At 40.1% G+C, this 15,881-nt stretch overlaps 1 protein-coding gene across 1 annotated transcript in view; it reads right to left on the bottom strand.

Annotated features, from left to right (window-relative positions):
- The window catches only part of GRIN2A (glutamate ionotropic receptor NMDA type subunit 2A), a gene marked incomplete at both ends in the record, with an annotated part of 163,310 nt that overhangs the window by 13,053 nt on the left and 134,376 nt on the right, over positions 1-15,881 (bottom strand). Inside the window, one exon of the mRNA XM_080353752.1 lies at positions 4,269-4,456. Within this exon, the coding sequence (XP_080209878.1) occupies positions 4,269-4,456 (188 nt within the window). The remainder of the gene's footprint in view (positions 1-4,268; positions 4,457-15,881) is intronic.

Below are 15,881 nucleotides of genomic sequence, written 5' to 3' on the forward strand. Positions count from 1 at the left end.
AGAAATATTTTTATTGCTCTGCTAAAAAAAAAACAAATCAATGAAAGTTTCGTCTTGTGGCCACAGCAAGCCAAAAAACCCGCACAACTGCCAGTGTGCTTTAGAGAATTATCCTGAAGATCAAATATTTTAAACAAAACTGTGGATGCTAATTATCACCTGCAAGTTGTTGCAGGTATTGAGATGTGACATACAGATAGTAAGATGTACAAAACCAGAAATACGCTGGTAATACAATTCACTCCTATCCTTTAAAGAAGAAAAAGCAACTTCTAACTCTTCATATCAAAAAAATTCCATGTTCCAAAGCAATTATTCTCATTCTAACAAGTGTATATTTATCTCAGCTTCTACATATATGAACCTGTATAGACCAAGTGATGAAACATTTTGGGGATAATTCTATTTTTGACACAACTAAGTAACTATTCTTTACATTCCTCAGCAACTCCTGCCCACCCTCCTGCCCTCTGTGTCTTCTCCTCTTTGTCAGAGCAGCAAATGTGGCACCTTGTAGCCTGGTTCCTTCCAGCAAGACAGAATCCCAGAATGTCAGGGACCGGAAGGGCCCTGGAAAGCTCACCCAGTGCAATCCCCCCATGGAGCAGGAACACCCAGATGAGGTTACACAGGAAGGTGTCCAGGCGGGTTGGAATGTCTGCACAGAAGGAGACTCCACAACCTCCCTGGGCAGCCTGGGCCAGGCTCTGCCACCCTTACCATGAAGAAGTTTCTTCTCATCTTTCACTGGAACCTCCCATGTTCCAGTTTGTACCCATTGCCCCTTGTCCTGTCATTGGTTGCCACTGAGAAGAGCCTGGCTCCATCCTCCTGACGCTCCCCCTTTCCATATTGATCCCCAGGAATGAGTCCCCCCTCAGTGTCCTCTTGTCCAGCTCCAGAGCCCCAGCTCCCTCAGCCTTTCCTCACACGGGAGATGCTCCACTCCCTGTAGCATCTTGGTGGCTGCGCTGGACTCTCTCCAGCAGTTCCCTGTCCTGCTGGAACTGAGGGGCCACAACTGGACACAATATTCCAGGTGTGGTCTCCCCAGGGCAGAGCAGAGGGGCAGGAGATCCTCTCTGACCTACTGACCACCCCCCCTTCTAATACACCCCAGGATGCCATTGCTTTCACAGTGTAATTGCTAATTGTCAGTATAATTTGTCCACACAGTAGAACTGTCCTCAGGATCAGAGCACTACACATGTAGCTACATATAAACCACCCAGCCTAAGCCTAGTTATCCCTAAACCAAACTTACATCCCTCTGTATTTACCTTATTTTTCCCAGTGCCTACAAGATAAAAGAGAAGGTCAAAAGCCATTGATGTTAACACAGAAAAAGCATCGTGCTCTGAGAAGTATGAAAAGACGCTCCTGCATGAAGTCATTAATACTTCAGTTGGGTGCTTTATATCAGCCAGGAAAAGGGAAAACCTTCCTGTCCACTGTGCAAAAATTTCATTTCAGTGTGTAAGTGAACTGGCTTGGATACAAGAACGGTACAGATGAAGCAAGGAAAAAATCCAATGAGAAAAATCACAGGAGAGAGACATGCAGAGGAAACTGAAAGCTCTAAAACTCCTTTCAAAAGACTATCTCAGTACTGTGCGAATGTGAAAGAGAGAGGAGATCATGATTTTTGAAGGTGCAATTAGATATACTTTTAAACAAATTACTTAGTCTTATTCAAATATACAGTATCATCCAAAAGGTTCTCCCATTATATTAACATAACATTCATATCAATAAATTGTGTTTGTTCAACTCATTAGGATTTTTTTCTTACAGTTATGAAACTCGTTAGATTTATATTCATTCATTGAAATTATTCCATACTGTGATGAATGCTCTATCACATATACTGAATAATAATGCAGTGCTGCTTCCAAGTGCTTTTCTGTTTTATAGGCTTAGTCTTAAAGAATCCTACATTCTGCAGAGGCTACACGAGTGAAAGAAGTATTTCTGCCTTCATTTGTGAATGTCTATTTACTTAAACAACCTCATTCAGACTCCACTGAGGCTTTCCCAGGAGTATCCTCATAAGATGGAACTTCCTACACATCATATATGTCCAACTGCTGTTCTTTTTAATAGTGCCCACACCATTTTCTGAGCAAATTTAGGGATCCTTTACAAGGGAAAATGAACATTGTAGCGTTCCTGGGTTGTTCAGAGTACTTTCTAAAGGCGCTGAAAAATACCAGTGAAAAAAATGTCATAAACACATCCACAGCCTCCATGGTTTGTGCATTCAATACTTTTGTTTATCTTCTGAAGCAATATCTGAGCAAGATGAATGTGGGAGCAGATATTTCATGACAAGCTTTCATTCAACTGGGTGCCAGCTGTATCTATTGCAATTCTATAAATTATTCATATGGAAGTTTTAATACTGAGTTTTGTAGACAATTCATTTGTATTATCTTCAGCTACTAAAAATGAGTTAAAGCTATAAGCATTCATATGCTATGTAAATCCACAGGTCAAAGTGTAAATACATGATAAGATTTTTCCTTCTTCTCTCTCATCCATTTTATTTTCTCCCTGACAGTCAAAGTGATGCACAAAAAAGCAGTAGCTTTGGCATTGCGACAAACTTTTTCATGAATAGCTTAAAATACCTTCCCTTCAATTTCATTTGTTTTCTTTCTCTGTGATTCCATTTCTTTTTGTTGCATAAGAAATATCAAAAAAGATGAAAGAATAAGCATGAAGAAAATGCAAGGTGATGAGAATGAAAACCTTGGTGATGCTCTGACATGTAGAGGGGTTAGTCCACAACTAAGACACCTCGGATCCTCCTTCAGGCTACAGAAGCAGTTTCTTCTTTAGTACAGGACAACTAATTCAACCTCCCTGATTCAACTTTGTCATCTAAAAACAGGTCAGAATTACAGCACCTAACACTTAGTAGTGTTGCACAAGCAGAAAAACATTCTAGTCATATATTCACAAATAGAAAAATAAAGCGAAGATATTAACCAATTAATTGCAACTGTTTAAAACAAGAATATGTCACTGCGTGAAACCAGCTTATGGGTCACCAATTAACTCCTCAGCAAGGTGAGCAGTGTTTCTTCCACAAGCCTCTCTAAATCCAACACATCAGGAATGATGACACCAGTATGTCTCTATGTTCACCCAACAAAATGCATCAGTCGTTACGATTACATCTCTTCCAGTCATTTAGGTTTATAACAGGAATAAAATCCATGTGCAGGAAGACTAACACACTCACTGTCTCCAGTATGAAAATTAATGTATTGGTTTTTTATGGAACAGGAGACCATTATGCTAAGGTCCTGCACTTTGCTATTTAAATTGTCCTGTTATACAGAAATCTACTACTCTTAGTCTTAATGACATACTATCAGTGATTTTAAGTGCATATTTATTTTTCAGTTGAGCCCTCTTTTTCACTGGCAGAGAAATGCAAAGTTAACACAAGTAGCTATGTAAGAGAAAAATTACCAGAATGATTATGTAACACACCATGTTCTAATCTGCTGCAGGATTTCAGCCATTCATTACAAATGTTTTTAACCACCATATTTTCATTTGCATGCACGTATGAAAAGCTGGAAGTTTCACTTTGGCAAAGAAAGATTTCTACAATCAAAATGTAGTTCAAGCCCTATATGGAGAACAAGCCATTAGTACTGTCTACAAATACACCCAACATGTGCAGCAAGTTTTCTACAGGGCAGAAGTGCCAAGAGGACCTAGAATTCTTCTGCTTCTGTGCTAGAATGAAAAACAGCTTGTTTAAAATCCAATAAAACCAGTCACCTTACTTCAATTCCATAAACATTATTTTACCAGAAGTTTAAGTTAATCCACCCTAGATCAGGGATCGTTTGCACTAGTTCAGACCTGAGCTAAAGAATTTTAAATAGCAAAACAGTTATGCTGAAAGATAACTCATCTACCATGTAAAAACTCCTCTGTCATTGCTCAATGGCAAAATAAAAAAACACATTTAGAAATGCTCTCTAACACTGAGGCCACTGTTACTTTGTGATGTATGTGAAAACACTCTGCAAATAGATACAAACATCCTGGGTGGTGAGATGAGTTAGAACAGAGGGGAAGAGAATTCCTGTCTCAGTATCAATAAATAATTTTCCACTTTATTTTTGTGCTTGTTTGCTTCATTTAAAGACTGTAAGAAAGCAGTAATAAAGGGCTCAGAGCCACTAAAGCTGAATTAACTGTGCATACTTAAGAAAGAAAAGAAAGGAAAAAGGCTCGGTCCCTACCATCTCCAACAAACTGAAGGAGGGCCAGATCGATCTGTCTCTTCCAAGGTGACCCTTTCTGAAGTGCTATTCCATAGCCCGTGGTGGCAAAGATGTACCCGCTCCCTATGGTGACCAGTTTGCAGCCTTCGTCTCTGCCAGCCTTGTAATTCAGCACCGCTGCGTCATAGATGAAAGCATCCAACTTCCTGAAATAAAAGACAATGCTTTTACAAACCAAACCATGAGGGACAGCTGTTGTCAGACTTCTTTTGTCCTTGATATTAGGACCCTGTTGAATATCACATGGATTCTTTGATATCATTAATTACATATCCTGCTCTGCTGTATCTAAAATTAACAAAAGGCATCTATTTTAGCGAGGGGAAAGTAGGACACATAGTTTTGCATTTCTATTTTAAGGGATGCTGTTAAAAAATACTGAGCAGGAGAAACCAAACTACAAAATGTCTTGCCCTGTTATCTTGGTATCTGTGCTTTCAAAATGGATAATAAATATCTTGAGATACAAAATTATCTCCAAAACCAACACAAATGATAATAGAACATTTAGGAATTGAAACAACAATAACCAATTAGCTTATTTTAAATAGTGAAACAGACTGCTAACGTGACTTCAGCACTTTTCCACACACACCCTTATTCTATGTCTCTTTCCAAAAATAAACGATGAAGGTGGAGGTTGAGTCTTTGCAAAGACAGAGGAAGGTATCGGAACATATCTGATACAGCTACCTAAATCCTGATTAAAAATTAGAGAAAATATTTCTTTATGATTCACAGTTCCAAACATATTATTTCTGTGCTTGGAGCATAGCAGGTATAACGGCACTGTGGAAAATTTCAAGCATATCAGCCCATCTACCTAAAAATGTAAGAATGGGATAATCCCATGCTCTGAAGTATACAGGGAACACAACAAAATAGAGGAAAACAAAATCAGCAAGGAAAGGAAAACAGGCAATGTCCTTCATGGATAATTTTTAAGAAGCACTGTAAAGCAAGAGTCAGAAGAGACAGGCATGCGGATATTTCACAAAATAAAAGTGCATATAATATATGCCAATAAAAGAGCCCCAGTGCATGACACAGAGCACCGTGAACATTCTCTATAGGGATGCAAATGACTGAGGCTGGCAAAATGCTGTTCATAAACAGCTGGGACCTGTCTTCACGGAAAGGGAAACACAAAAATAAATTAATTGTGAGACAAACAAGAGCATCAGCTTCAATTACATTATATCAGTACGTAGCAGTTGTGAATTCTGTAGCTTAAATTGGTTTACATTGATAAAGTTTTTTATTTATATCCACAGAACAGAGCAAGACCTAGGCATACCAGATTTTGGCTACTAACAGAAAAAACAAACCAAACCAAACTAAACAAGCAAGCAACCAACCAAACAACCACGAACTTTCATGCATTACATAATTCAATGTTTGTTCTTAAACAATCAATCAACAGATTCATGTAGAACCCCAATTTTTGTGGAACTCTAGATCAGATAGCAAAAATGTGACACTAAAAATACCCCTGTCCGTCTCATGTCAAACCAAGAGAAACCCCAGGACAGAGGTGGTTGAATTTTGTCTGCTGTCATGAAAAAGTGAAGAGTGAAGCTCCTGTCACTGCTTTCTGTACTTTATTGCTTCCCTTCAAGGATACTTACCTCAACAATCACCATTCAAGTCCTCAAACTGGAATGTAGTGAAGCAGTTAATTTAGAGCAAGTACAGGTGGTTCATGCACCCATTAAAAGAAATAGCTGGGTCATCATTTTCTCTGTTTTTCCACTCTTTCCTAACACTCAGTCAGTACAATCCTCAGCTTAAAAATCAGCTTAGCTCCATCCGTGCTACAAGTCTCTCTCCTGCCTTTCAACAGGTAACTGAACATGGAGAAAACTACAAGGTGATGTGTAACAGATACAATCTGGAAACAAGATATAGTTGGCTACCAGGCACTGAGGGTGACTAAACTGGAAATGGCCAAGAGGTGCTGGGGAGGAGATGCTGGGGTACTGCCCAAGCCCACAGGCTCCAACACAAGGACAGACTGCCTTCCAAATGTGCTTTGGTTGCGCTTTGGAGACAATCTTTGGTTTGTGTAGAGAGAAAGGACAAAAATCGGCATTCTTTGGGCAGGCACACAAGGAAAAAAAAGAAAAGAAGAAAACTGTTTGCCATACCCTCAAGGTACTTGTGACAATTCTGATCTACAGCAGACAACTATAACCAATACAATCCAGTCTCATGGTTTTATCACCCGCAGTTATCTGTGGGAAGGACACTGCTCCTCTCAGCGATGCCTCTGGCGGCCCAAGGGGCTGGAAGGGAACGCTCCACTCGTGGGCACAGATACTGCTGCAACAAACCCACCCAAGTTAAAACACACACTGGAATCTGGCATCTGTTTATTCTGGGATTTATAGTTTTGCAATGTAAGCACATAAAACACATGCTGGTAAACACAGAGTCAGCTCTTCTTCTGTCAAAACAGACTCAAAAATACAGAGGAAAGAGATATCTATGCTAAAGACTCCAGGCCAAAAGCCTTGTGGTGCTTCAGAAATCAGGCAGGTTGTCTCCTTAGCTATTCAGCAGTTTAGGAAAACCTTGGGACAGAAAGAGAAGGAACAATCCCAGCCTCGCTCACTCGCTGTGGATCCCCCCAGCTTCCCTGCAGAGTGGCACCAGCTGCAGTGGACACATACAAGGAAAGCAGGTTCTGAAGATGCAGAAGGCTTTACTTGAGGGTTTTCTCTCTACTGTTTCTATAAGGTCATAATAAATCTCACTATGCAAATCAATTTAAAAACATGAGGTGCTTTACTGAGAGATCCTGCCATCAGCTGCTGCCCATAGGCCTGAGTTGTAAATCAAAAAGTTGATTGCCCTGAACAAGTCCTGCTGTCTACAAATATAAACTCAGATTCAGAATATATTACCTCCATTTCCAATGTAAATCTTATAACCTCTCAAGGCTTAATTATCTCTTCACCGTGTGCTGATTACAGAAGTACTAATTCCTTGCAAAGCAAAGCAAAGCTTCAGAACATGCTGTACCCCTGGCAGCGTGGGCAGGGAGTCACAAGCCACGAGTGAAGCTCTCAGATGGGAGGACAACCAACTCTTCCATCACTAGGAGGTGAATTTCCAGACACCATGACTTTTTAAGAACTTTCAGACAACTTTAAACATTCCTTAATAAGAGTTTCCAAAAAACAGAGAGCAAAACCTGAGCAAATCTGAAAATCAGGCTGTTTCCCAGTTTGCAAAGACAGCATCCGCGGCAGAAGACGACGAAGCAGAAATCTGCAGGGAACAGCAAGGACTTTCCTTCCTGCCCTGTCTAGCTGGGGAAAGCCACAGCTTTGCTGGGACAAGCTGGATGCAGAGCCCAGCCTTGGCTGCCCTTCTGGTGACAGGACCGGCAAACCCAGCCCTGGGCTCGGCTCACCCTGTGGCCTCTTTCTCTTCTTCTGCAGATGGACTGGTGAGCACTGGGATCTTTGTTCTCGTGGCAGCAAAATCAACTGGGCTACAGAGCTGAGAAGCTTTGGATTGGTCTGAGTGCCGAGCACTCTGCTATTTAACTTGTATATTCACCATATTCACACTTTACACACACCGAGAGATGCTCAACCTCCTGCAAACCTTAATCGCGTAAAAATGAACCAATTAACTTGTCGTTTCAGTGCAGCCACTTCAGAGGGCGAAAAGCTTTGTGTCACATTGTGTAGGTTTAAACAAACTGCTAAGAATTATTAGGAAGATGAAAGAGAACTACAGAAACTGGAATGCAGCAAGAAGCCAGATTTATAACAGCCGCAAACCAGCCAAACACACCAGGCATCTCCAGTGACGGCGGAGGAAGAGACCACAGTGCTGTGACTCATCTGAGCTACCGGCAGGTCTGTAAACTTCCTCAGAACTACTGCAATAGTCCTGGGTAGGAGAGAAAATAAACATTTTGGAATATTTGTATCATAGAGACTGCAAAGGCAAATGTTCTTCATGAGGTAGTAAGGGGGCAGGGAGAATTTTAGTGCACACAGCAGAGGAGAATGTCAGGTGTTATTAAATTATTAACTGGAATAAAAAAACCCCCACGCGTTACTGAATGTAATAACGTGATGTGGGCGACCTGTGGAAAACAGATGTGGACAGTCTTGTATGTAGATATTTAGGAGTAACCAAGCAGTGTAAGAGTTGAAAAACCAGAATAGCTATTGCAGAAACCCATTCTTCAATCTGTTGCCATATTGCATATTCAAAAAATGACTGTGTAAAGAAAATTAAAGGAAAAGGTACAGAAAAGTAATTTCAGAAAAGCTGAAAACAATTCCCTATAATTTTCCCTATCTTTATTATTGACACATACTTCTCACCAAACTCCTATGATGAAAACTGAAAAGCAGGATTAAGAAAAAGCCCCTTTTATTACTCACAGCTTCTTCCTCAACAAAAGAATTATAGCTCCTTTGGAAAATGTTACTTTGCACCCTTAACCAACTACGGGATCCTTCAGCAATTTTATTTTCTTGATAGAAAGAAGAAAAGGGAAAAAAAGTCTAAAAGAGCATCTGCTCAGTAGCTCTGGAGACACCAACAGGAATGCAGCAGACTAGAAATCGATGTCTTTCAATTACTTTATGTCCTGCTAAGACTTGTGTTGTAATATTCAAAACATGAGAGGGATGCTTTAATGCAGCCCTGTTTATTCACATTTTTCCATTTCCCTGTCAAGCACTGGAGTCTATGGAACAAGTAATATTGCATTTCCATTGCAGATCAGGGAAACGGGAGCATGACTCAAGTCACTTCCCAGTTTTCAACTACTGCAGTAAATCCAAACATACAATATCTATAGCAGAATTAATTTCTTGCCAAAGTGGGTACCATTCAGGGCAATGTTCATCTGTCAGATCCAGTACATTAACTTCAGAATCCATTTTTCTCATGCTCATTTCTTTATGTTTTCTAACACGCCAAATACATTCTTTTCGCAGCCAGCAAAAGCTGTTTATTATTACTGACACAGATTTGACTTACACAAAACCAGAATGCGTGTAACATATGATGTATACACCACCATAGTAATTTCCTTGCACTGCATTTTGCTGTAAACAGCTGCATTATAATGACCTTTCTACATTATTTTTGACTAAGAGTTCCTTTGAACCCAAATACACACCTTCTGGGGGTTGTTCTGAAAAAATACAGGTCAGTTATGTATTTAATTATTGTAAGTGATAGAAATTTAATTCTGAGAAAACATAGTTAATTAAACCAGATCTATTTTTGAAATTTGCCAAGGTGACTTAAAAAACTAAGAGATGTTACTCCTCAAATTTGGTTTTAAATAAATGCAAAAGTGACTACAAAGATTATCACATGGCAAGTGTCATACCTGTTTACTGAGGCTCCAGTCGTGTCTTTTGAAAGCACAATATTTGAAATTACTGTCTTATTACCAATACCAGACTGCAAGTCAGTAAATCCTCAAATGATGCTTCTAACAGCACCTTTACCCTTCTCTCTTTACCCCCAGCCCATCATCAGGAACACTTTTACCTGTTAAAGCTTTGTCTCTCCATTTTCAAAACGTTCTGCAAAAACCACTACACTTTTCAGCTTTTTTGCTTTTAGAAAGAAATTGTATAGTTTGCAGAATAGATGATTGTAAAGTAGTGCTTATAATTTGATATTAGGCAAAAAACTGGCATCCACTTAAGGGTGGATTAAACATAAGCATATATTTTAGAGATCATCAATACCATTATTGGGAAGGCAGTAAGCGCAAAAATACTGGCTTTAAAATATGATGGATTTATAGATGTATTACAAATGTGATAATGTACATTTTAGCCCTTCTTTATGCGCAGAAGGGCTAAAAGAATGTATGTCCGGAGCGCACAGTGAGACAATGCCATACGTGCACCTCTAAAGCTACATCCAAAGGACGTGAAGCCACAAGGTCACTGAGGAATGACACAGCAACCGAGGGCAGGACGGCTGCTCTAAAGATGAGGCTTCAAGGAAAGTTCTCTAAAGTGACACTGTGATATTGCTGGAGAAAGAGAAGCTGATATTTAACCTTTAGCATGAGGGACTGATGATTCCTTCTACCCAGTTTTGACTAAAATACATTTCAGGTTATCTGATGGCACTTCATTGCCAGCAGGGACTTTATCTTACAGAACATATTCAAATAGCTCCTCGCAGATCTGAAGTTCGCATACACTGGATGGATTCTTGACATCTTGACATTGCCAATTCATTAGGGGGAAATTTAACAACCACCCCACTGCAATGCTGCAGGTTAGGAGAGTTTAACCCAGTTAAATGATGAACTCATTAGCAGAGAAAAAGCTTTCAACTTTTCTCCCAGCTCAAACCGTCCTCGCTTCAATCTTCGTGCAGAAAATGCAGACACAGAATTGGACAGAGGAAGCTCTGACAGACATTAACACCCTCATGGGATGTGATGGAGGATTCACCTCCCCTGTCAGGCCTGCCCAAAAAGTCGCTGTGAACCCTCCTGCATCCCAGGGCTGTGGTACCTGGACCAGCACATTCACACACAGGAGCCCCCGCTCACCACCCACCTTCCCGTCCCTGCAACACTTCCCTTAGCAACCAGAATAATGCAAAATTTAGTGTGCCTGTATGATTAATTTATGCAACGGAATACTGTCCCACTTCAAGTCTCAGAAGCCAAGCAATAAAGTACTTGCAAAGCGTCAGTTTATCAAAACACAAAACTGGAAAAGTTGAGTAGGGGGAATGTATTTTTAGATTAAAGGTTTTGTCCCAGTTACAATAGCATAATGAAGGATAAATTCAGCACATTTCACCAAGCACCTGATCTCATCCCCAAATCAAATGAATACTAAAACTTAGAATAGCTTCTTCTCAAAAGAAGATGGGTTAGATGGGATACAGCTACTTTCACCTGTTAATTTCATTTCCAGGTAGTTTATAATATTTAAAGACATTAGATAGATAACTGCATTAGCTAAAAAATGGTAATATAGACACAGGAGGTAACCTTTCTTCAAAAAAATCAGAAGAGCATTCATGTATTAAGGAATTATAAATAATATGTTTTGCTTTGTTTTCTAGAGGCAAGTTGCTTCGGATCAGCTGAACAGCAAAGACAGGTGTTATCTTTCTTTGGTTTGGGTTTTTTTTGGTTTGCTTTGCTTTGATTTTTGTTGGTTGTTTGTTTAAAAAAAAAGGCATCACATTTATGGCCATGAAGAAATTATTGAAAACGTGACCCAGCTTAAAAGGACATGATGATGTCTGCTTCTGTTCATAGATAACTTGAATTTACAGTGGTATGAGCTTCCCCAGACAGTTCATGAGCGGCTCCTCAGCTCCCAATAACCCTCTAAACGCCAATATTAGTATTTGCTTGTTCTTCAAAGCCTGCAGAGAACCAGCCTCCCACAGAAATGGGAACAGCCATCAGAACAACTGGTGGCAGCAAGTCCTGCCAGCAATGGCAATGCCCTGGGACGTCTCTGTCCCTGTGCTTGGTGGCACTTTGTCCTCCACACCCTGCACTTTCTTTTAAACTATTAGATTTCAGAATTGATACTTCAGTGACCATATCTTCTGAAGAACGGGCCCGGACCAAACAGTAAATGTATATGGTTCTGTATCCCTACAGTCTTTTGGCACAAATAGCAGCTGCCCAGTTGCAAACCAGCTTTCCAGTTCCCAGCTTGGGTGATTGCAGCTGTAACACCAACTGAAAATCATTCCCCTCAGAGTGTAGCACCAAAATGAGTATTAAAATGAACACTGAAACAAATATTAGATTGAAGTCCAAAAGAAAACATCAAAAGGTAAACTGAAATAAAGCTACCGCAGCCATCTGATGTCAAAATAAATGAAGCTATTGATTGTGGAGATTCCCTGAACCTGGCCATTAAGGAAAGAAAATACTGAATGGGCTCAACTGTTTAGCAGAGATTTTGTTTTTTTACAGAATGTCAGTAAGAAAATCATTATTCACGTCAGATGGTTTTAAGAAAAGTGTATAAGTATTTGTACAATATTTGCATAATAATTCAGTACTTGCTGCCAAAATCGATAGGGATAAATAGACAGTCTGGAGCACAGCAAATGTCTTGCTCACCCAGGTAGCTTTAGATCTTTGTTCAGTGCCGCCAAATTATTCACCTTCCACCAGTTTCTTCTGTTTCTGAGTTTGTTTTAATTCCGGCATTCACAACACCTGATCTCCAGAATGTAACTATGCCAATTTAGCTCCACAGATGCAATGTTCTATCAATCACTACTGAAATTTATAAAGGTCCAGTGCCAAACAGGGGAAAGAGAGAGAAAGAGACACTAAGAGAGCAAAGACTTAAACAAGCAAAATAAAATCTTCAGTGGTCTGCAGTTGTGATTATTTCAACTTGTAGGAGTACTACAGAAAAATTCTGTAAGTATTTTACATCTCTATTTCCCCTCCAGATAGGAGGCAGAATGCACGCAGGCATAAAATATGATACTCCATGTAGGATTTACAGTAAAAGTTGCCTGAACTCATCAATGCCTCAGTAGTGACCCAGCTCGGCTTCAGATTTCATTTGACCGAGCAAATTAAAGTTCAGTTCAGCTTTTTTCTAAGAAGTTCCCATGGTCCTGTCTCACAGCTCCATGGAATTGTTTATTTTGTCTTTCAGAGCAGCTGCAGAACTGGTCTAAGCAGAACTGGTTCTAAGCCTCAGCCTCCAAAAATGTCCAAGAGTTACATCCAGAAAGATGGTCTACATGTGCCTTTGTATGGATGTGAAGCAATCCAGGAGCTAGTTACATCAGTCTTCTAAGGTGTTTTATATTCCTGCCCTTATAAGTACCATTGACAGTGAATTATCTGAAATATTAATTTCTCATCTTATGTCACACAGTCACATTTTGGATTTATCACCGACTTAAAGGAATGATCCCCTGGCACAATAATTTGCCCTTTCAGGGTCTGACAAAAATCTTTTCAATTATTATCCTATAGATCTGATAAATACCTGGACAGTAATTTTCTTAAACTTTTCTCCTTAATAAAACAACATTTAGAGATATAAATTGGATTCATCACTCAGTCCTTTCCTTTAAAGAAAAAGGTTAATTCCTATCTTGGATAATAAGTTTTATTCTAATAACAGCAGATGCAGACTCAGGAAAATATTTTTCCAATCACACATGAATAATCAAGTTTCAGATTGAGTAGTTTAAACTGGTGAATTTTGAGTATCCCAAAAGACCTCTAAGGCTTTCACACTTTGAAAGAGGAGAACATCATTCCCTCTTCATTAAGATCAGTACATACTTCACCTCCAGGTGAAGTATCTCAAAAGTGTGACTGGGGCAAGGATCACCCGTCTAAAAACTCGTTATTTCAGTTGCTGTATTTGATGTTTTAATCCTGTTTTGTGAAAAACACACACTCAAGCAGGCTCAGAATAGGGATCTTCAATGAGCAGGCCATGCGAAAGAAGGAGAATGTCATGTTCTTAGAATGACAGCTGGCCAGCTAAAGCTGTCTGCAGCGCAGTTTCTCTCGTCATGTATCATGATGGGCATCCAGGAGGGCTGGAAGCAATAAGTTATTATAGACTGTGGATATCCCACACTGCCCCACTGACCTTCCCCTTTCTCACCCAAACAAACTTCAGTCAAGCATCTTTGGCAATTTCTTACAAATTTGGTAAAATAATTGCTATATGTACTGGAATACCAGAAGCCTAATAAAAAAGAGAATATTCTCAATTACAAATATTGCAAGGTGCTGTCAGTCAGAAACAGTCAAAAAATATTGAGCCAGAGCCAGTAGATTAAAAGTTTAAAAACGTCTGTCTGCTGAACATTCACGTTCCAGTTGCAAGCTGTTATTATCTGCCCACAAGAATGATGAAGAACTCGTGCTTTTTATGAAAAATTAAAATACATAATTTTTCTCTCAAGCAGGTAATTTCTCTCATCGCTTTCCCTCCTCTTTTTAGGTGAAAATATATGAATCACAAAAAAATAAAAAAACACAACACCACCACAAACTAGAAAGCTTTTCCTTTGATGACAATTTTGATGACAATTTTTCTGTAAAAAATAAACTCAGAATACTGCAAAAAATACTGAAATGGTTTGTGCATCCAAATGGAGATGTCAGCTGGCTGCCTAAAAGACAAGTTTGGTTTGTTTTTCACTTCAGGCGCACCACCACTTTAATTGACAGACCCAATTAACAGCAGGACCTGCTGGGCGCAATCTACATTATGTTCCAGCAGCCCGAGCGGCGCTGCCAGCGCAGCCTCTGACCGGTTCGCATCTGCTCAGCAAACACCAGCCTGTGTGAGGCTGTGAGCTGGACACAATTCACAAGCACTATAAGCACAACAAAAATCCAATTCAGGCCAATAAACTTAAGAGACTGAGGGTTAAAAGGGCATCAGAGCCTTCTAGGGTCTTTTCTTGCCCTTTCTCTGCTTAGTACCATTAGATTCTAAAAAATATTCAGAATCATATTGTTGTTTTCCCATGGGAGAGTGTGCTGGCGGGGAGGAAATAACTTCAGCCACCCACACTGTTCAACCAGATACTTTCAGGTGTTTCTTCTTGCATTATCATTTGCCATTAAAAAAATGCTGAGGAGTAGAATCATCCCATGTTCTACCAAAGCCACCAGCAGCTGGGGACATGCAGCAGGCCCAGAGCATCTTCTTAGGGACGGCTCCGGTGTGATAACCCACAGCATCTGCGGCTGAACTCGCCCAGGCTCCAGCAGCACAGAAATGCCATCGTCACCACGGCAGACATTCCATGCTTTGTATTGCCGCCAGTTCGCCACAGTCGACTGGGGAATAAGGTATTAAACTCGATGCGTATAAAGCACCAAGCACAGCAATCTTTAACAGGAAGGCAGATGGAGTCCCGAGTAAACTTCACCATCAAATCCCTGAATATATAGGCACAGCTGTGGCTGTAAATAACAACTGAAAACCGCTCAGGCCAGCGAGAGGGTCTGCAGCTGCACAACAAGGGGCTGCTTGCCCAGGGAACACAAGGGATTCATTACTGCAGTTGCCTTGAAACAAGCTCTATTCTCAGCTTTTTTGCAATGAAACTGAAATAAAGTCCTCACATCAATATGCTGCCATAACACACAGTGTCAGACCATTTCTTTTCTTGAAACAAGATATGCACTGCGTGACACGCAGCTGCAGTCCTCACGTCGAGGAAAATTAAGTGAGGAAAAAATTAGATGGATTCATCAGTGATGGGCAATCGGCAAGTGAAAGCTTCTCATTTTTTCTCTATAGTAAGAAAAGACTCTCCCAATTACTGCTGATTTCAGCCATCAGCAGTAAAATCCCAGACAATATTCCAGTGTAGATGTGCTGGGGCAAAGGTGAGAACATGAACTACATTTCCAGTTTATTGCCATTGCATTTTCTCCTCTTGACAGTTTTACAACAGCAGAACACTCGCACACCGAGAAACACGACAGGCGAACTCAACAGCTGCAAGCTGATAGAACCCACACCAAAGAACCACAACAGGTAAGGCTGGTTTGCTTGCAAAAAGCTCATATTCTTTAAC

The sequence above is a fragment of the Nesoenas mayeri genome (genome assembly GCF_963082525.1).
Source record: "Nesoenas mayeri genome assembly, chromosome: 15".
Lineage (NCBI taxonomy): Eukaryota > Metazoa > Chordata > Aves > Columbiformes > Columbidae > Nesoenas > Nesoenas mayeri.